At 41.7% G+C, this 20,767-nt stretch overlaps 1 protein-coding gene and 2 long non-coding RNA genes across 5 annotated transcripts in view; 2 read left to right on the top strand and 1 right to left on the bottom strand.

Annotated features, from left to right (window-relative positions):
• The window catches only part of lrp5 (low density lipoprotein receptor-related protein 5), a 60,701-nt gene extending 54,007 nt beyond the window's left edge, over window positions 1-6,694 (top strand). For all 3 annotated transcript variants that reach the window (XM_034587318.1, XM_034587317.1, XM_034587319.1), the window contains 10 exons: window positions 250-452; window positions 650-840; window positions 1,964-2,173; window positions 2,309-2,434; window positions 2,971-3,207; window positions 3,555-3,665; window positions 3,754-3,993; window positions 4,092-4,234; window positions 4,329-4,426; window positions 4,927-6,694. In XM_034587318.1, the coding sequence (XP_034443209.1) occupies window positions 250-452; window positions 650-840; window positions 1,964-2,173; window positions 2,309-2,434; window positions 2,971-3,207; window positions 3,555-3,665; window positions 3,754-3,993; window positions 4,092-4,234; window positions 4,329-4,426; window positions 4,927-5,251 (1,884 nt within the window). In that variant the 3' untranslated portion in view covers window positions 5,252-6,694. The remainder of the gene's footprint in view (window positions 1-249; window positions 453-649; window positions 841-1,963; window positions 2,174-2,308; window positions 2,435-2,970; window positions 3,208-3,554; window positions 3,666-3,753; window positions 3,994-4,091; window positions 4,235-4,328; window positions 4,427-4,926) is intronic.
• Window positions 4,178-15,374, bottom strand: LOC117762768. Its single transcript, XR_004614071.1, has 6 exons — window positions 15,205-15,374; window positions 15,112-15,118; window positions 12,432-12,435; window positions 9,607-9,612; window positions 5,105-5,111; window positions 4,178-4,188 (listed from the first exon to the last, which is right to left on the bottom strand). It is a non-coding gene; the product is annotated as an uncharacterized LOC117762768 (long non-coding RNA).
• LOC117762763 lies at window positions 9,908-11,710 on the top strand. Its single transcript, XR_004614066.1, has 2 exons — window positions 9,908-11,300; window positions 11,369-11,710. It is a non-coding gene; the product is annotated as an uncharacterized LOC117762763 (long non-coding RNA).
• Window positions 15,375-20,767: the final 5,393 nt, after the last annotated feature.

The raw sequence follows: 20,767 nt of genomic DNA, 5'->3' as shown, positions 1-20,767 counted from the left end.
GAGGCTTAGGAATTAGGGAGGGTTGAGGGTCGATCCACCAGAATCAGATTTCGTCATGATCTGGATCCCCCCCACTTTATATCAGATTGAGCGAAAACTCTCTGAGCATAACATTTATTGGGAATCTGATGTATATGTAAATAAGCAAACAAATAATGGGAAACATAGTAAGACAGAGAGCAGCTTACCCAGCCTAATATGACTTTGAATATAAGATTGCCCACCACACCTTGCTGTGTTTGTCCCCAGTCCATGATAGTGAGCAGCACTTTTCAGCCAATGGACAACCAGCTTCATGACCTGAGTCTGGACCCGTACAGCCGCCACATTTACTGGACCTGTGAGACAACCAACACAATCAATGTCCAGAGGATGGATGGACACACTGTGGGTGTGGTCCTAAAGGACGACACGGACAAGCCCCGGGCCATCATGGTCAGCGCTGAGAAAGGGTGAGCTCATTTGTATTTTTGTGGCTGCTCAAAATAAATGTTACTTGAAGATATGTTGTACTCTATGTAGGGAAGGAATTTATTGCAATCACAAGTCATTAGAACTGTATAACGGAACATACTGGTGTATCTCAGTGACACAGTGAGAATAAAGTGAGTGCCCTATAGTGTATAAATGTGCCTTTGTCCCACTGCAGGTACATGTATTTCACCACAGTGCAAGAGCGCTCAGCTAAAATTGAAGGCGCCAGTCTGGACGGGACAGAGAGAGAATCTCTGTTTACCACTGGTCTGATTAGACCAGTAGCTCTGGCTCTGGACAATAAACTGGGAAAACTGTTCTGGGTCGATGCTGACCTTAAACGCATCGAGAGCAGTGATCTTACAGGTGAGTCAACAGAAACACAAATTATTGTTTAATTAGACCATTAGATTGAACTGAATCTCTTCAGATTCATTTGCAGAGAGAGAAATAGAAATGTGTGTTTTGTACTAAATGTGTTATTGTTTATTATCATCATCTTTAAACTCTGTGAAAGGAGAGATGGAGATTCTTCTCACCAGTCTGTTGTTGCTTAGCTGTGCAGTCAGGTAAAAAGATATAAAAAAAACTGTAATAGCAGTGTCTCATCATTAATCCAATCATCTTTCCTGTCAGTTGTGTGGACAAATAAATGAACATATGTGTGTTTAAAGAACACAGATAAATTCAATAATGTTCTGCGTGGCTATACCACCATAGCTCTTATTTTATCTTGAAAGGTGAGTAGGGCTGGGCCTGGTTAGTACTGGAAAGGGAGACTGCCTGGGAATACCAGGTGCTGTTAGCTTAACAACAATTATAATTGTGATTATTATTATTATTATTTTAACTGTTGCTGCTATCATTAATAACATAATTAGATCTGTAAATATTATGCTTATTATAGCAACCAGTCTGACAGCTTAATATGACGGTTAAACAACTGTTCCTGGTCGTCCTCTCCTCTCTTTCCCCCTATCCTTTTTTCCACCCACGTCTCCTCTCTTGCCCATTTTTCTCCTCTCACCCCAACCTGTCAAGGTAGATGGCCACCCACATTGAGTCTACCTCTGCTAGAGGTTTTTTCCGGTTAATGATGGAGTTTTTCGCTCCAAAGTGTTTGCTCATTGTGGGAATTTTTGAGTTTCTCAATAATTTTCTAATTTAATTGAATAATAGTTAAACAGTCTCCTCTGGTACCTATCTGTCTGACTTTCAGATCTTCCAGAATGAAATAATTTACTAAGGAATGTTTCCACTTATCACTTAAAACCCAGTCACACTTTGTAACTATGATAGTGTGAGTGTCAGAGAAGTTGTAATTTGTTTTAAATTAATAAATAATTAATTATATGTATATCTTAATCTCTCTCTCTAATTATATATTTACAACATTACATTTTTGTTATCAGAAATCTAGACAGGTTGGTCAGGTTTACTAATTTCTTATTCATAAGATTTCATATGGACATTACTCCCACTCCTCCAGGAGCCAATCGCATCGTCCTCCAGGATTCCAACATTCTCCAGCCAATGGGGCTGACAGTCCTGGGAGGCCATCTGTACTGGATCGACCGGCAGCAGCAAATGATAGAGAGGGTGGACAAACTGACAGGAGATGGACGCACACGCATTCAGGGACGGATATCATACCTGACCTCCATCCATGCTGTGGAAGAGATGGACCCACAGGAATTTGGTATGGACCTCTGCCACTCTGACACATGAGTAACTGAGTAACTTATTGCAGCAAGTTGTGTTAATGGCTTTGTTTAAGGTACTAGTTTAGCAGGAAAGCATCTATTTTTGAGTAATAACAATTTTTTCTCTCCAGCATCCCACCCTTGTTCCCGTGACAACGGGGGTTGTTCTCATATCTGCATTGCTAAGGGTGATGGTACACCCCGCTGCTCCTGTCCAATGCACCTGGTGTTACTGCAGGACCTGCTGCGCTGTGGAGGTAAACAGTTGTGATGAGAATAATGGTGCATTCTGACCAAAATTCACTCCCTAGTCATTACTCTGTGAAACTTGGCAAGGCAAACTGACCTGTCCTCTTTACTTGGGTTCAGGTTTCAGTCTGATTGAACTGACTTGTGAATTCAGGAGGATCTCCAGTGTCCAGTCAGTGTGATGGGTGGTGGTGGGTTTAAACTTTTGTTTGTTGTAAGTGCACAGACAGAGATTATGACACTAAAAATGTTTGTAAAAAAAACCCCTGAATAATCAACACATTTTTTATATATATTAGCATGCTATTATGATAATCCGGTCGTTTATGTTTACAATCATACCCACAATACCCCCCCTCGCTGTTGGACACACCATGGCAGTGGATTTTGGTCTACTGTGCCTCGATACTAACACACTGCAGGCTCTGATCTCTATGGTCTCCTGACATTCTGTGTTCAATCCTTCCATTTGCATTTTATATTATGTCGTTGTCCTCTTCTCCACCACACAATGAACAAACAATGCCTCTGTTGTCTCTGTCAGAGCCTCCCACTTGCTCCACAGAGCAGTTCACCTGCTCCACAGGGGAGATCGACTGTATTCCCATGGCTTGGCGGTGTGATGGCGTTACTGAATGTGAAGACGGTAGTGATGAGGAGAACTGTCCCGTGTGCTCAGCCTTCCAGTTCCTGTGTGATAAAGGAGGCTGTATTGATGCTCAGAGGCGCTGCAACGGTGAACCCGACTGTGCTGATGACACTGATGAGCAAGACTGTGAAAGTAGGTTTACACTTGAAACAGTTAGGATTCAGAATAAAGGTAGCAGGAATGTTAATGTCAGGGGAAGCACCAGTAAGGTACATGGGTTTTTACCAGAGCATGAAGAGAAAAATATGTATGTTTGCCTTTGAACTGGAAAATGAATATCAACCAAAACGTGAATCTTGCCTGGACAATCGACTTCGTAATTACCTGAGTACAATCCAACTGAACTGGTGCATCAGTGGCTTTTTTGAGTTTATTTTGACTAATTTTTTTTTTGACAGACTACACTACAACTTCTATTAAAGAATTAACATGTAAGCAGCATTTCAATGTGTCTCCAATTTGTGTATCCTCGGTTGCAGCTATCTGCCATCCCAATCAGTTCCGCTGTAGTGACAACCAGTGCATCACCAAGAAACAACAGTGTGACAACTACTCTGACTGTCCCGACGGATCAGATGAGCTTGCTTGTGGTAAAAACATTGAAAATCTCCTACAACATACTATATAGTGTAAAACCATGTGTAGCCCAGCCATTTTATCTTTTTTCTCAATATGTAGAGAATGTGTCACCTCCCTCCAGTGGCATCCCCAACACGGGGCCCAACACCATTGGTCCAGTCATTGCCATCATCCTGCTGGTCTTTGTTATCGGGGCAGCTTATTTTGTTTGCCAGCGTGTGGTGTGTCGTCGCTACAAGGGCCCTAGTGGGACTTTTCCTCATGAGTACATCGGTGGTACGCCCCATGTACCCCTCAACTTCATCTCCCCAAGCAGCTCCCAACATGGCACCTTCCAAGGTAAGATCAGACACAATGCAGCAGTGATGATGTTACTGACACACAATATCAGTAGTAACATGTTATTGTCTTGGTAAAATGTGAACTTCTCTGTGCAGGGATTTCTTGTGGAAAGTCCATGATGAGCTCGGTCAGCCTGATGGGCAGCAACAGCAGTGGAGCACCCCTCTATGACAGGAACCACGTGACTGGAGCCTCATCTAGCAGCTCATCATCTACCAAGGGAGCCTTCTACCCTCAGGTACACACACACACACACACACACGGGGCGGATCAATGAGTCTCTTGCTCTTCTCTCTCCACAGTCAAATAAAACAAAGATATTTCATTTGTAGATCCTAAACCCACCTCCGTCCCCGGCTACTGACCGCTCTCTCTACAACACAGAGATCTTCTACTCTTCCAACAGTCCATCCACCACCAGATCATACAGGTAATACAAACTGTCTCACATGGACCATATCCATCTGACCAGCAAATGTCTGATTAAAAAACAATGTAAGTTCAGTGTTGGACTGTTTTTGCTCCTCCAGAAGTTATTTACCTCTATTTTTATGTCTTCTAAATTCATGAGTCGTAGGCATTACATTTTGAGGTTGTTTGTTCATCCAATTCTTGTGAACATGATATCTGAAGAACACCTTCTTTAGCCAGTCAGTGTTGGAAATTGGTGAAGCCAGATTATGGACACTACTATTGCCGGCCTATTCTTTCATATTGTCACAAAACCTCAACACACATCTGTGGCACTTTATGTTTGATGTTTTGAAAGACCCTTTGATTATGTAAGAAAAAAAATTGCCCACGGCAAAACTTATCTGCCGACCCCTACACTGTAGTATCCTCATTAGTGTTGAAATAAGTTTTAATACAGGTTAAATGTTATAGAACCTTAACCCTGTACTAAACTAACACTATGTCTCCCCCCATCAGACCTTACCATCCAGTCCGTGGCACTGCCCCGCCTACTACGCCCTGCAGCACTGACGTCTGTGACAGTGACTACACCCCCCACCACCTGCCGGCTGGGCTGGCATCATCAACAGGCCGGTGGAAGGCCATGGGCCATGGCAGCCACGGCAAACACACCAAATACTACATGGACCTTAACTCAGACTCTGACCCCTACCCTCCACCCCCCACTCCCCGTTCCCAGTACCTGTCAGCTGAGGACAGTTGCCCCCCATCCCCTTCCACAGAGCACTCCTACTTTCACCTCTGCCCCCCTCCTCCCTCACCCTGCACCGACTCCTTGTGACCCTCCAACAGCTCAAGAGCCCTGTAAGGAAGGAAAGGACAGAGTATGCTTGCCTCATTCAGAAGTGGCCTTGTCTGGCCCACTGGGAAAGAACTAATGTGCCAACTTTAGCCCTGAGCGGCTCACACATGCTGCTTTATCTCAACTGCTTAGGCTTAAGTGCCTTGTTCAAGGTTCCTATGTCCCCATTTGTTCATATCATCATTCCAGTCTTCCTGGAGCTCTCAGGGTGACCATCATTTGATCAGTTTGTCTCCCATGTGCTCTGCTCTAACATTCATTCACTGGTGGCTGAAGGTTCAAGGTCTTCTTTCCTTTCTAAAGAACACAAAAAGGAGATGATGATTATAAACAGCGAGCAGCTCTCACTTTAATTTTCACTCCTCCATAAGAAGAAACATTTGCTTTGCTGGGCAACAAAATGTCAAGTCTTCCCTCTGTCCAAATTTGAGCCCAACTCCTGGCCTCACCTAAAATCACTGACTTAGAGAGTCACCAAAAGGCACTGCTGTTGTGTGGAAACCATAGGTCCAATGCCACATTATAAATTAAGAACAAAGCCAAAGGAGGGAAGCCTTGCACCCCCACTCTTAACTTCCTGCCATTTGTCTTCTCCTTCCTCAAAACATCCTTTTTGGCAGACCAACAACAAGACTGTATATAGGATTTGAAATAATTGAACAAAAATAGATTATAGAGGAATTATTTTGCTATTTTATTCATGCTGGCTGATCCACTGTGGCTCAGAAAACAAGCTGGGGATAGATGGATTAGAGGATGAGTGATGGATGAATAATTGGACAACATACAAGACTTTTGCTTATTGTAGGATATTAGATAACCTCTATAGATGATGACTGAATACATGTGTACAATTATGAATGGATGAGTGGGTGGATGGATCAGAGCCAAGATCAAAGTGTGAAATATCTTGTACATTATTTTTAAATTGTGTCCCTCATCATTTCAAATTGGGAATTCTATGTAGTTGAATATGGGGTCTTTTGAATTGGTAGAGCTTTCCCCAGCCAACTAAGACAAATCTGCCTTCAGTCCCATGAAATGACTACATGACATACCAAATTAATATCAACATGTACTATTGAACATATGTGTTATGAGTGAAGAATGTATGCTTTTCATTGTGAATCTGAACCTCTTCCATCAACTTTTCTTCACTCTCATCATCCTGTTTACCAAAAGTATGTTTGCTGCTATTGTGTACATTCTATACCAGTTACTATAACATATAATTACACAGAAAGCCCATGAGTACCACTCCCATACTGGCAGTATCTCTTGAAGCTATTTTACAGTTAATAACAAATTATTTTTATAGCAACTTTTATTTGTATTTTCTTTTGTGTGTCGTTCATTATGTATGTTTCTATGTCACTCTCCATGCTTATATTTTTTTGGAAATAGTAAAGTGAAAGGTTGAAAGACTGTTGAGACATTTTACTGGGAGTGGTTCAAAAAAGTGATTGAAGGTTTCAGTGCGCTTTCAGATAATTCAACCCTGATGTCTGTCCAAAAACTTTGGGTCTTGACACAATTAATCATACAACATTGAGAATATAGGACGAAATGTTGAATATCCCCTGTACGTTTGAAGGTCGTCTGCACAATTTAGGTTACTAACTACCAGTAGATGTTAAAAGGTGTTAGTGGCCACAAGCCAGGGTTAGGGACATAACTGTGCATCTTAGCGCCATGAAGTGTTTTGGGCTTGTTATCAATGATACAGGCCGAACTTGAGGGTATACTGAGGCTAAAGGTAAATCTGACTGGTTCCTGGCTTGAATGGCAGTATTATGAAAGCCATGTGGCCCGCTCAGTAGATCATTGCCTCTATTCATTTTTAAACTTAACACTTTACCTTTTTTGAACATAGGACAAGATGGAGAATACGTAATGTACGTTCTGCCACACTAATTAATGCCTACCGCCAGTTGATGTAATCAAATGTTAGTGACCACCAGCAAATGTTCTGGACATATCTTCAGTTGTGTACCTTAGTGTCATCAGGTGTTTCGGCCTTTTAGTCACGAGACACCCTCTTATAAGGCAGGCCCACCGCAGGATGATCAGACTTGGGTGCATGTCCCTAGCATCTCGGGACCCATTTGGGATCTTTCCTCCTAATCCAGAGCCATTGACTACAGCATTCTGCAGTGTGCGATGTCTCTTTTATGGTCTAGTGCAGGACTTGTCCATGGATCCCCAGATCTTTGAGCAACCTGATGGTGGATGTTGCAAGGAAACCTTTCCATTTGCTTCATCAACATTATCCTCCCAGGGTACTGTCAATTCTACAAAGTAGACGACGCGCAGGGTGTTTGGACCAGAGTATCAGGTCAGGTCTTAGGGTGGTCGTGTCAATATGTGATCGGACTTTAAACCGCAAGCCCACGTCCACCAACATCTCCCAGTCTCAGGCTTGCTCCAACTGACCACTTCTGGTCAGTGGAGGAGGCCCTCTCTGTCCCTGTTCCACCTCACGTACAAATGTTGTCCTTTGAACTGTGTTTGATGTTTTTTGTTCCAAGTCATTGTTCTCTTTGTTTCTATTGTTGCTGTAAGGCATTTGAGTACCTGGTAATGTCTCCATGTATACCTTGGGATAGACTTATTTTACAAACAGTGAGGGTAGCTGTAGTTGAGCATAGTGGGCAGGATGGATCTCCGTTCAGCCACTCCTGTCAGTTTTTGGGTGAGGGAAGGACGTCATAGGTTGCTCTAAGCAGGAAAGTAATCCTGCTTTCTTCCATTCCCCACAAGTCCTTCAAGCTGATCTTTCTTTTCTCTGCTCTCCCATTTCATCCTCTGCCCCTGTCTTGCTTGAGTGACAGCCTTTGCATATCTTGCTGCCTCTTCCTGACGCCGGATTTCCAGGACTACCATCTCCCCCGCTCTAAAGGAGTTGCCTTGTTCCACAGGGGTCTACTCTGACCTAGGCCCAAACATCCTCTTCCCTGTTGAAAGTGGCCCGCAATGTTAGCTTATTCGAGTGCTGCTTTTGCTTGTTGAGTTGCATCTTTTGGTGTCGATTTCTGTCCTGTTGTCAAGGATGGTCCAACAGCCTGTATAGATTTGTCTCGGGACTCTGAGAGAGTGAACTCAAGCCTTGTTTTGGTGCATTTAAACTCTTCTACGAAACTTGAGATAGGCAGCTCGACAATGCCCTGTCCATACAGGCCGATGTTGCTCAAACATCTTGGGACTCCTAACCACTTTCTCACATAGGAATTGATCGTCCTCTCCATGTTCTCAACTTCTGTGATAGGATCACAACTACTGTATGTGGCCACATCAGTCGGGGTAATGGCCAAACTGTAAGCACCAGAGTTTTAACTTGCCAGGAAGCATGGACTGGTCGATATTCTTAAGACCTCTGTTGACATCCTGCTTCAGTTGCTGGAACTGCTCGCATTCTTTGAGGCTTACATCATAGCATCATTCAAGGCTTTTTATTGGTTTCTCAGACACTGTTGGAACGGGTTCTCCATTGATGTATAACCTATGGTGTGATCTCTTACGTTTGCTTATTGAGATGCTTCTTGAGTTTGATGGATTGATACTCATTCTGGCCCATGTGATGTTGTCTTCAAGTTTCCCTCGCAACCGTGTAGGCCATGATTGGTGTTAATCAGACCCCCTGACTTTTGTCGCTTGCCACCTACTACCCATTTTGAAGCTCTAATAATCACCTCTGTCGCCATAGTGAACGCTAGTGGGGAGATAGTGCCGCCAGCCATGATGCCCACTTCGAGACGCTGCCATATGGTGGTAAAATCTGGTGTTGTGAAGCAGAATTGCAGATCTTCGAAGTAGGCTTTTATCAAATTTGTGATGGGCTCTGGTACTTTGAAGAAGTCGGAAGCAGCCCAGAGGACACTTTGTGGTACTGACCCGAATGCATTAGTGAGATCTAGGAAGATGACATCTAGATCTCTCTTTTCAATTTTGGCTGATTGAATTTGGTACTAGATCATGCTAGTGTGTTCTAAACATCCAGAGAACTATGGAATTCCAGCTTTTGTGACCGTTGTATCCACCAGCTTGTTTTTCACCAGATAGCTTTCTCTTTTCAGCCTTTGGGCTATGACGCTAAAGAAGACCTTGCCTTCTACATTGAGGAGACTGATGGGTTGAAATCGGCTGATGTTTGAGGATTCCTCCTCTTTTGATATCAGTACTCCTTCAGCTCGGCGCCAAGGTTTGGGTATTTTTGGCTTCACCCATGCCACTCTCATTAATTTCTTCAAGAAGCGTAGAACATTAGGAGCATTTTTGTATACCCTGTACGGGACACTGTTAGGGCCTGGGGTTGATGATGCTCTTGCCCGCCTCACTGTGCTCTCCACTTCTTTCCATTTCGGAGGGTTCACATCCATTTGGTGTTCTGGCTGCTCAATGGGTGGGATATCAGATAGAATAGCTATCGGATCATGTCTACGTGGGTCAGAGGGTGCTCGGTCCAGGTGCTCCTCTATGTCCTGCTTTGAGGTCCTCAGGGTTCCTCCCTTCTTTGCGGTGAAGAGAGAATTCACGAACTTGAAGGGGTCTTTAAAGAAACGGGTTCTTTCTCGTTGTTTTCTTTTCCGAGTTGTTCTTAGGCGCTCTGCCCGCCTTAAGGTTGTCAGTCGGCTCTTGATGTTCTGCCGCAGTATGTTAATTCCCTCCTGCTCCTCTGATGCTTTCTACCAATGCTTTTTAAGCTGCCTCTTCTCTTGTACCTGGTGTTCTATTTCCAGCTGCCTTCTGGACTTGGTTTCCATTGTTGGTGTTATCTGTTCTTTCTGTGTCACTCCAACATGTTCCGTTCTGTAGTTATAAATGACGTTACCCATCCTTTCAAGTTTTGTCTCAACTGTGCCCTTTATCTTTTCCAGGATAGTACTTAGGTCTGCATTGATGGCCTCCCATTTTTCTTTTTCTGATGCTCCAGGTCAGTTAACCTTTGGTTTGTTTTGTAAAGGTTTCTTCTACATTGTTGCTTGAGATAACTTCCTGAGATACAGGGGGACTGATGTACTGCGAACTTTGGGTTGAGTCAGGTCGCACTCGACTGACTTGATTGACTTCTTAGAAATTACTGATCAATGCGAGATCCCTGCTCTCTTTCGATCAAGCACTTCTTTCTTTGGTGTATTTTTAGGCCCTTGGCCGATGTTATTTTCCTCCAGCCACAGGGACACACCTGGAGCTTATTGTCTGATTCTGTCGCGTTAGCTTCTTGAATTATGCTTGTCTTCTTCTTTGTCGTTTCCATTCCAGGGTGTGTTCTGTTAGTGAGTCGCCTTCCGCCCCCACTCTCACTGACTCTGGGGGTATTTTTCGTTTAGTTGCTTTCGTAGCCATTAGTGGGTGTCTCCGAATACCAATTCATATTGGATCCCGCCAGTATGGGTAGGTAACCCAAGCCAGCCCCGGTGGGGTCTATACCCTCCAGCCAGCTTTCTTTCCTCGCCGCCACAAGGTCTTTCCCTTGTTGTCAGCTATTCTACTCACAGCGGTCACTGGATGCATCCAGCTACAAAACAAGAAGTTCAAACCCTTTCTACTTACACACCTCAACACACCTGGCCAGTCTCTGCGTAAAGTATGCAAGAAAACCTGTTTTAGAATCTGTTAGCCTTTGGCCTGACTGCAATTTTTGCTGCAAGATTTCTGAACAACCACTGAACAGTCACCTGAGGTTTTTCTGGTACTTAGTCTTATAATCTGATAAATGACGAGGCAACATGATGCTTAAGGGAATAAACCATTTTGGTTTTAAAGAGCAATTGAACCCCTTACTGTAGTTTGAACACACCCCTTTCAGATATTAAAAAAAATATTTAACATTTATATCATGCTAACATTCAAACTGGGAGACCGAACTGATGTGTTGATGTGATGGAAGTACAAGGCAACATTTACTTGATTTAGATATTTTTTTTGTATTTTTCTATAAAAACAAGACTGGGACCACAATCATCAAAGTCACTGTACAGACTGTATCATTTACTAACTAATTGTTCATCTTCACAGTTAATTGTTTCAAGTTTAGATTTAGGCTTTGAATGTTTTTATATTCAGCCTGCTGTCACTCCAGCACATAGTAAATATCAGCACAAGATACTACACCAAAACAGTGGGAACATATACATAATAGAACAAAACCTCCTCTAGGACAAAGAGTTACACACAATGATTTCAGTGTGTTATTTGACTGTTGAGAGACAAGAGCAATCTGTGTGTGTGTGTGTGTGTGTGTGTGTGTGTGTGTGTGTGCGCGTGGCTCCAAGCAGCCCATTTTTAAGGGGTGTATAGGCACCAAATCAAGCCACTGTCAGCGAAACTCCTTAGAAGCTGTTTGTTCTCTCAGCTAATTTTTTGTGTCTATTTTACTCTTGTGACCGTTTTTTTTTGTATCAGAAACATTTTATATAATAAAGGTTCTATTTTAAGGAACATTGTGTCTGTCCTAGGTACATGAATTCATGTTTTGACTGCTAATCTATGATATGAAATGGCACTTGTAGCAAGAGATTTCACAGCAGAGATTTTTACATGTCTGTAGGAAAAAATGTTTTCTTAAAAATGTTACAATGTGCATTTTGTTAAAAGTAACACTAGACAGGTTGATGGAATGAGAATAAAATCTTAAAAATAAATGAATGGGAATTGTCAGTCTAAAAAGAGCGAACATCAATCATTGGTAAAAGCTTTGATAAAAATAAACATTTTAACGCTTTAAGAAGGGATCTAAAATAAACTAAAGATTTATTCGATCTAAATTCAATGATTCAATTCAAAAACCCTTTGTTACTATGTGAGACCTGGTAGTAATCAGCAGTGCTCCATCTGCCGATCTTAGCAGAAAATGGATGTAAACACAAACTTAATGTAATTTTTACAGAAAGACTGTGTACCTCATCTGTGACATAACTGCATGTGGAAACGCACTATGGGGCTCGTCTGGGATCATGCCATTAGGCCAATGAGCAGCTGTGTTGTGTACTTGCAGTGTTGTGTACTTGCTGTCTCGTTCAGCCTTACAATGTTTGTGGTGTTATGTTGACATCTGCTGGTGGGATTTGACCTCAATAATCTGTTATCTGTCACCTGGACAAAGGCATACATCATATTCCTTTGTTAGAGATTTCAGCTCTAACAAAGGAGATACAAGAACCTTCCTTCCACTTTCGTTGTGACTTTTCCAATCAAAGCAACACAATTTTTTTTACACTTTGTTACTATTTATAGGGATTTTCTCAGTCACTGTATGCAGAGTTCTTTAGTAGGAAATAGCTCGGCCTAGAGAACCACAGTAGAGACACACAGTATGTCTTTTTGTATACATTATGTACAAAATAGTGGTTGAGGTTTGTGCTGTTAATTTTGTTATTTAATTATTAGTTAATTTTCTGTCAAACAAAATATTGGACTAATTAAAAATCCTACCTTATGACAGTGTGTGACAAGGAACAACATTGAACCATCGTTCATGGCAATTTATTGGATAATCTGCAAAATGCATAACATCCTTTTGTTGTCCCATGTGTTATTAGCCTACCTGCCTGGGGCAACACAATTGCAATCCTGTCTCCTTCAAAATGGTACTTCTCCTTCTAATTTCCTTTTTCTCTCTGTCTCTGCTTCCTCTGTCACCTGTTTTATCTCACTCTCCTCTCATCAAATTATATTAATGGTCCCTCACCGCTGTTCCTTTCCCAAAAAATGTGCTGCACCTGTCAAGCAACCTCACCTATTGGCCTACACAGTTTTAGATTGCAAATTGACTTGAATGTGATATCATCATGGGCAGCAAGTAAACTCTCTGTATATCTGCATTAATATTGGCTCCAAAAAAAATATTTAAGACGAATGGGGTTGTTTGTTTGGGTTGTTTGTCACTTTCTGTCTTCTCCTTTTAGAAATCTTATCCAGTCCATCGTCATTTCGGACAACTTGGGGTTCAATGTCTTGCCCACAGACACTTCAGCATCTGTACTTCCTAAGCCACAGCTACACAAATATAAGAAACAAGTTGTAATTAAAAAGTAAACTAATTTGCTGAGTACATTTGAAACATTCTATTGTTGTTGCTCATGGGGGGGGATCCAATAATAAGTCATTAATTTTGTTTGTTCAGTTCCGAGGGAGATAAAGCTAAATGTTTCAACTCGCGGAGTTATTTTACAGATAACAAACAGATTATTCCTGTTTGGGATCCTGTCCTTGTTTAGAATTTATTCAAAATATGACATTTATATGGAAACTACTCGTTTCAAGGTTTCCAAACATCTGCACCAGTACAGGCATATAATTGATTCCTCAACATCTAGCAAATACACAATATAATTTTTGTGTGAGTGTGAGTCACTGTGTGGAACGTATCCTCTTTTGAGAAAAACTTGACATGACTAAGAGGATTTTGTTTTTCCAAACTGCTGCTTACTGTAGGTATATGTGACAGAGGTACATAGAGAATCAGACACTTTGTTTCTCAAAACCAGGACAAGGGCTAAATGCCTGGTCACACCAGAATATAGACCATTACAATAACAAACCTTTGCTGGGAAGTAAATTCCTTCCAATGGAATCACTGCAATCGCTGATGATGAAGGACATTGTTTTGTGTTTAGTACATTTGAATGAACCAAGTTTGACAAGCGAATTTATTACACTGTCTAATTGCAGGCTGACTTAATTAATTGAGGTACCCTTAATTGAGGATGACTGTGATGTGGCTGAAAGTCATCAAATGGTACTTCATTTGTGATTTGCTTGGAACTGTTGGGACTCTCTATAAATTTTAAGGTCTTGACCTTTTATGTAAAGTGCCTTGAGATAATGTATATTATGATTTGGCGCTATCCAAATAAAATTGAATTGAATTTGTCTCATTTGAATCTACATAACTGAGTTACATTACTGAGTTACATCGTCACCAAGCTCGGAGACCTTGGGCTCAACATCGCCCTCTGTGATTGGATCCTGAACTTCCTGACGGGCAGACCCCAGGCTGTGCGGATAGGCAGCACCACATCCTCCACCCTGACTCTCAACACCGGTACCCCCCAGGGCTGTGTGCTCAGTCCTCTCCTGTACTCCCTGTTCACGCATGACTGCGTGGCCATCCAAAGCTCCAACACCATCATAAAATTTGCTGATGACACGACCGTCATAGGCCTGATCACCGGCGACAATGAGAAGGCCTACAGAGAGGAGGTCAGAAAAAAAGTCACCCGTAAGAAAATGACTTTAGTCAAAGTCTTAAAGTAGCTAATATTGCATGTACTTAAGTATCAAAAGTATCTGGTGTTGAAATGTACTTAAGTATCAAAGTACAAGTAACAAATTAAAAATGCAAAGTGCTTTTTATAGTAGGCCTTTACAGACACAAAACAACCAAAGAATGTTCTCTTCAGGCTTTATTTCAACTGACTGAAAAATTATATCAAAAATATACATATACTGTATAATTTTACAAATTTTGAACCCCAGATGCTGTGTCACAAATAGTAATGGACTAGTGCATCTGAACTTCTAGGGACAACAAAGAACCAACACAACAGAATAAACAAGTGCCTCTTGTGTCTGCCTAAGAACACTAATAGACCAGAGAATAACCACACAAAAATTTAACATGGACCTTTCACTTTCTAATCAGTAGCAGGAATGATACACAATGCCCCTTATGATAACTCAGCAAAAGGAAACAAGTTCTAGGCACACAAAATAGGATAGTTTTCCTCTTTTGTTAACAACCTGCACAGTGCTAGTACAGAGAAGAAAAAAATCACTGGACACAGTCTAGCTTTGCTGCAGGCCAAATTTCAGACAGAATAATAAAGACTGCACTGAACCGAGCTCCTGCATGAGCACCTGGATAATTCTAAAGGGAATAAATGGAATGGGAACGTGCTCGCGTTGATTAAGTCCCTGCCCTTTGTACACACCGCCCGTCGCTACTACCCATTGGATGGTTTAGTGAGGTCCTCGGATCGGCCCTGCCAGAGTCGGTAACGGCCCTGGCGGAGCGCCGAGAAGACGATCAAACTTGACTATCTAGAGGAAGTAAAAGTCGTAACAAGGTTTCCGTAGGTGAACCTGCGGAAGGATCATTACCGGTACAGCCTGCTCGACCCCGGTCAACCAAGGCAGCCCGACCAACCTCCGGATGCTTAGGCTCTCGTGCTGCCCCCCTGACTGCAAACACGCCGCCGGGCCTGCGCATCTCCCAAAGCAGGGGGCACGCGAGTGAGCGAAAGAGAGGTGCGCCGCGCGTAAAAGCTTGCGTTGCTCCAACCTCCGCCGCTCAAGTAACGAGCCAGTTTTGAGAAAATAAGGAGTAGAAAGTACAGAAATTTGTGTTCAAATGTAGCTAGTAAAAGTAAAAAGTCGTCAGGAAAATAAATACTGCAGCTTCAGGTTCCTCAGTGTTCGAATCAGTGATGACCTGACCTGGACTCACCACACAGACTCCATCAGGAAGACGGCCAGACAGAGGCTCTTCTTCCTCCGCAGGCTGCAGAGGCTCAACATGGATTCCAGGATTCTCTGCAATTTCTACAGGTGCACCATAGAGAGCATCCTGACTGGCTGCATCACCGCCTGGTACGGCAGCTGCACCGCCCTGAACCGTAAGGCTTTATAGAGGGTGGTGAAGTCTGCTCAGCACATCACCAGGACGGAGCTGCCATCCATGGTGGACCTCTACTCCCAGCGGTGTAGGAAGAAGGCCAACCGGATCATTAAAGACCCCTATCCCCCCAGCCATAAACTGTTCTGCCTGCTGCCATCTGTTTTGCCATAAGACTTTTAAACTCCTCCAATCTGCCATAATTCCACTAACTCTGCACCTTAGCATATTTGCAAAATTTGTTTCTTTAGGTATATATTTTATACATTTTTTTTATTTTTTGGATATTCTATTCTGTATTTATTTTATTAGATATTGTTTTGCTTGTGTAATATTCTGAGCATTTCTAGACGAGAGCCTGTGACCCAAGCATTTAATTGCCAGCGAATGCTAAATGTAATTGTTGTGCATATGACAATAAACTCTTGAATATTTGCCATAGGGTAGCTGTGGCTGAGTGATAGAGCGGTCGTCATCCAACCAGAAGGTCGACGTCTCAAATCCCAGCCCATGCCGAAGTGCATCAGGGTGTGCTGTGTTGTAAGGTTGAGGTTGGTTGACACGGTTTGGTTTTGCGTTATGCATTTGCAAAGTGCATGAAGGAATTAAATGTCACATTTTGTTGATGCATGTATCCTGTTGCTAGTAGGTGGTGTTTTGATTATTATCTATTCTATTCAATTCAATTTTATTTGTATCGCGCCAAATCATAATATACATTATCTCAAGGCACTTTACAATGAAGGTCAATTCTTAGATGTTGAATTTTGGTATAGAAAAAAAACAAAATAATCTTGTTTCATAATCTTAATGAAGAGTACTGGAGACTTAGATACTGGAAGTGTACGAGATTGAGGCTTAAGTAGATTTATGCAGATTGGACAATGTATAGTCAAATTAGTGGAACTTCCTGTTTCATGGTGATATGGCCACAGGCATGCTGTTAAAGGGAAAAAAATTGCGCTGACTAAATTTGAAGTTGATGTGATTAATTCTGTAGAAGAGGTTTGTTAAAGTACAAGGTCATGGAAATGACAGAAACTGAGCAGAAATTGTACATTAAATTGCGCAAAGGTGTGCTGTTTTACGTTACAGCATATGAATTTCAGGCCAGGAGCCTGTACTACAAAGCAAGGTTACTGGCTTATCAGGGTAAGTTCAGGGGTAACTTTGGGATTTCGGGAGTAACTTTGTGGTTAACCGGGAGGTTAGGTTCATGTGATCAATTTCAGATCAAGATCATCATGATCAATAATACTGTATCTGTTCACTTCACAGGTGGTACGTCGTTTTAAGTGTTCTAAAGATACTTGGTGTATACTTTCATATGTGTAGTGTCAGGTCTACACACAGAACGTATCCTTCTATAGGATTGATGCCATTAAAGCCCCATGAGAACATAAGGGGGGATTACAACATCATCATTATCATCATCATCATCATCAATCATTTCACAGCATCATTGTTCAGGTATTTGATCATATTATATTTTAACACAATTATTTTATTTTGTCCTTAAACATTGGATTATTTTTAATGTAATAAATTACCGAAATTACACATGAGATGTTTGGTTTTGCTAAAAACCTAATAGTTTCCCCCTGAACTGTACATATGACATCTGAACTACATACACTTATTTTAAACTACATAATACAGCTATGACTTACTGTCATTTCTGCCTGTAACATCATAATGTGGTAATAACTGCGTGGATGATTTTATGATATAACCCTGTGCATCTGCACTTTTCACACTGTTTTAGATGCTCTGCTAAAATACAGTAAAAAAATAGATATTTCTAATAAAAATGTCATTCAATTGATTCTTGTGTGCAGGTGTTTATGTCTATTAACTGTCTTTGACATGTAAGACCTACAGTAAACATTTAGACTGGACACTTGTTAACACTGAATATGGTTCAGTTTTTGTTCTGCATTAGTGAATTTTGTACTCTTTGTTCTCCTTGTATGACCTTTGATGTTTTTAATTCATATTTGCAAAGATCAAAACAGAGGTGAAAGTTTTTACAGGTACGTTTTTATCAAGACCGATTACTGAAAAAGGAGCTTCATACATGTGCACACTTGTGAAATATGCATTATATAAATATGTACCTTTGATATTTTCCTTTTGTTCAGCACATTTAATCAACAGAGCTTTGGGTATCTGTATGAGATCTGTGTTAACTGTGTTTTGAAAAATTTGTAAATGTAAAAATGTATATGAACCCAATAAAAAAGTGTGATGAAGATGATGATGAAGATCAAGTGGATCCAGTTTCATCAATTGTAATTTAGCAATTTAAAAAACCTTTAAAAAGTATTCATTCAGATCACATCCTAAATTTGCTGCAGGTGAATTATCCTCTGTGGTTGCAGCTAAAAGTTTTGTTAGAATCAAGAAAGTACTTTATAGAACAACATCATACACAGACAGTTTAAGTGCCTCAGTGCTTTAGAGACAATACTGTATCTGAATTCATTATCAGTGAGTAACGAGTCACTTTCAGAAATTGAGTGCATGTGTAGACTATAATCCAAGTATCCTTAGTGTTTTCACATAATTAACGTTCAGTTACATGTCATCATATTACAAATAAATTCTAGACACGTGACAGTGAAAATCACATCTCTTATGAATATACTCAGTCAGTAATGTGTTTTATTTAAACCTCCTGACTTTGTTCACAGTAACAGTTTCACATTTCACTGTTAAAGTTTCTTTAATCTAAATTTTCATACATGTTGGGCCGAAATTTTGTAGGGGACACTATCAAGCCTTTTTGACACAACCTAGAGCCACGGACACACCGTTCAACGAGACCTCACGAAGTGTAAAACATTTCAAGGTGAAGGTGTTGAAGGTGTTTAGAGTACATTGACAATATGCAGCTGTCAGATTAATCGTCTAGGAGGAGTTTGTTAAAGTACAATGCATGGAAATGCAAAAAAACAAGGGTTAGGTAATGGGTCCATGAGGCTTTTTTGTAAGTCTGGACATAGTACTGATGTTAATACATGTTACTTAATCGTGCCACCATGGCTGCTTCATTGCAATTTTGTAGGGGGCGCTATTGATCCATTTTGCACACATATCCACACCCATATGCAAGACCCAAATACTACTACTAGTACAATGGCCCTGGTTGGAAGAACAGACGAGTTCAAGCCGGAAAACCAGCAATGGTCGTCGTACATTGAACGGCTGGAACAGTACTTTGAAGCTAATGACATAGACGAAGACAAGCAGGTAGCCACAGCTACAGTTACTCTTAGAGCTTATAATTGGGGTCACATTCCTGTTTTGGGGCAGATTGCAGCAAATGAGGGACAAACTGAGGTTTTGCCCCACTTCTAGTTGTTAAAGGAAAGGGCCAGACTGGCAGCAGATAAAGTATCTACATGGCAGCAGATAAAGTATCTACATGAGCAAGTGTAAAACACTTAAGGCTGTGCTGGAGAAATACTCAGAGGTGTTCAAAGAGGAGTTGGGGACTCTTAAGGACATTAAAACCTCAAAAATAGTTAAATAGTTAGAGAAGAGGGACAAGTCACTCCGCCTATGTGGAGATTATAAAGTATCAGCAAATCAGGCAGTGGAAACAGACACCTACCCCTTGCCACGTTTAGAAGAGCTGTTAGCAACCCTCAGTGGAGGTAAAGTCTTCTCCAAAATAGACTTAGCAGCAGCATATAAGACAGTGTTACTGGATGATGACTCCAAGCAATACACCACCATCAACACCCACCGGGAGTTTACAACAGACTCCCTTTTGGGATTAGCTCTGCACCCCCTATATTCCAGATAATTATGGAGACCTTGATGAAAGACCTACCAGTGGTTGTTTTTCTGGATGACCTGCTCATTATGGGACGCTCGGAGGAGGAGCACCTCCAGAACCTACAGAACGTCCTGCAACGCCTCCAGGAAAATGGACTGCGAGTGAAACGCTCCAAGTGGGAGTTTGGTAAAACTCAAATAGAGTACCTGGGCCACGTATTGGATGAGCATGGGATACACCCTTCAAAGGACAAGGTCTGGGCCATTCAGCAGGCTCCTGCGCCTACCAATGTCAAGGAGCTCCAGGCTTTCTTGGGACTTATAAATTATTATGGAAGATTTTTACCACAACAGAGCAAAGTCTTGGCGCCACTGTACAGACTGCTAAAGGGACAGGGAACATGGAAATGGACTGAGCCTAGTCTGCTTTTGCTAAGTGTAAATAACTGTTGATTAGTGACCAGGTGTTAGCCTACTTTGACCCAAGTCTACCGCTCACCTTAGCATGTGATGCCTCTGCATAGGGCATTGGTGCAGTCATCTAGCACACTATGCCTAATGGGGAGGATCGACGAGCTGCTTATGCTTCCCAAACTCTGTCCCTGGCAGAGAAAAAATATTCTCAAATAGAAAAGGAAGCCCTAAGACTGATATATTGTCTTAAGAAATTTCACCAGTACTTGTGGGATAGACACATTAACTTGGTCACTGACTGACTGATTCTTACACAAAGTGGTTAGAAGTGTTTCACATGTCACGAATCACTTCTCAAGCTACCATTACTAGGCTGAAGAGTCTGTTCGCCTCTTATGGTCTACCAGAACAAATTGTGACAGACAACACTACCACATTTACATCGGAGGAGTTTCAGACTTTTGTCAAGCAGAATGGAATTCGGCACACCACAAGTGCCCCGGGACATCCATCCACAAATGGTCTGGCAGAGAGATATGTTCAAACATTTAAGGAGGTATGAAAAAACTTGCTGACGCCACTTCAAACATTGAGGACAAAATCTCACTATTCCTGTTGCAGTATTGGACGAAGCCTAACTGCACAACTGGACAGTCCCCAGCAGATCTGTTTTTACACAGACA

Source organism: Hippoglossus hippoglossus, chromosome 6 (assembly GCF_009819705.1).
Source record: "Hippoglossus hippoglossus isolate fHipHip1 chromosome 6, fHipHip1.pri, whole genome shotgun sequence".
In the NCBI taxonomy this organism is placed as follows: domain Eukaryota; kingdom Metazoa; phylum Chordata; class Actinopteri; order Pleuronectiformes; family Pleuronectidae; genus Hippoglossus; species Hippoglossus hippoglossus.
Note: the sequence above shows the minus strand (reverse complement) of the source record. Positions and strands in the feature narration are given on the sequence as shown.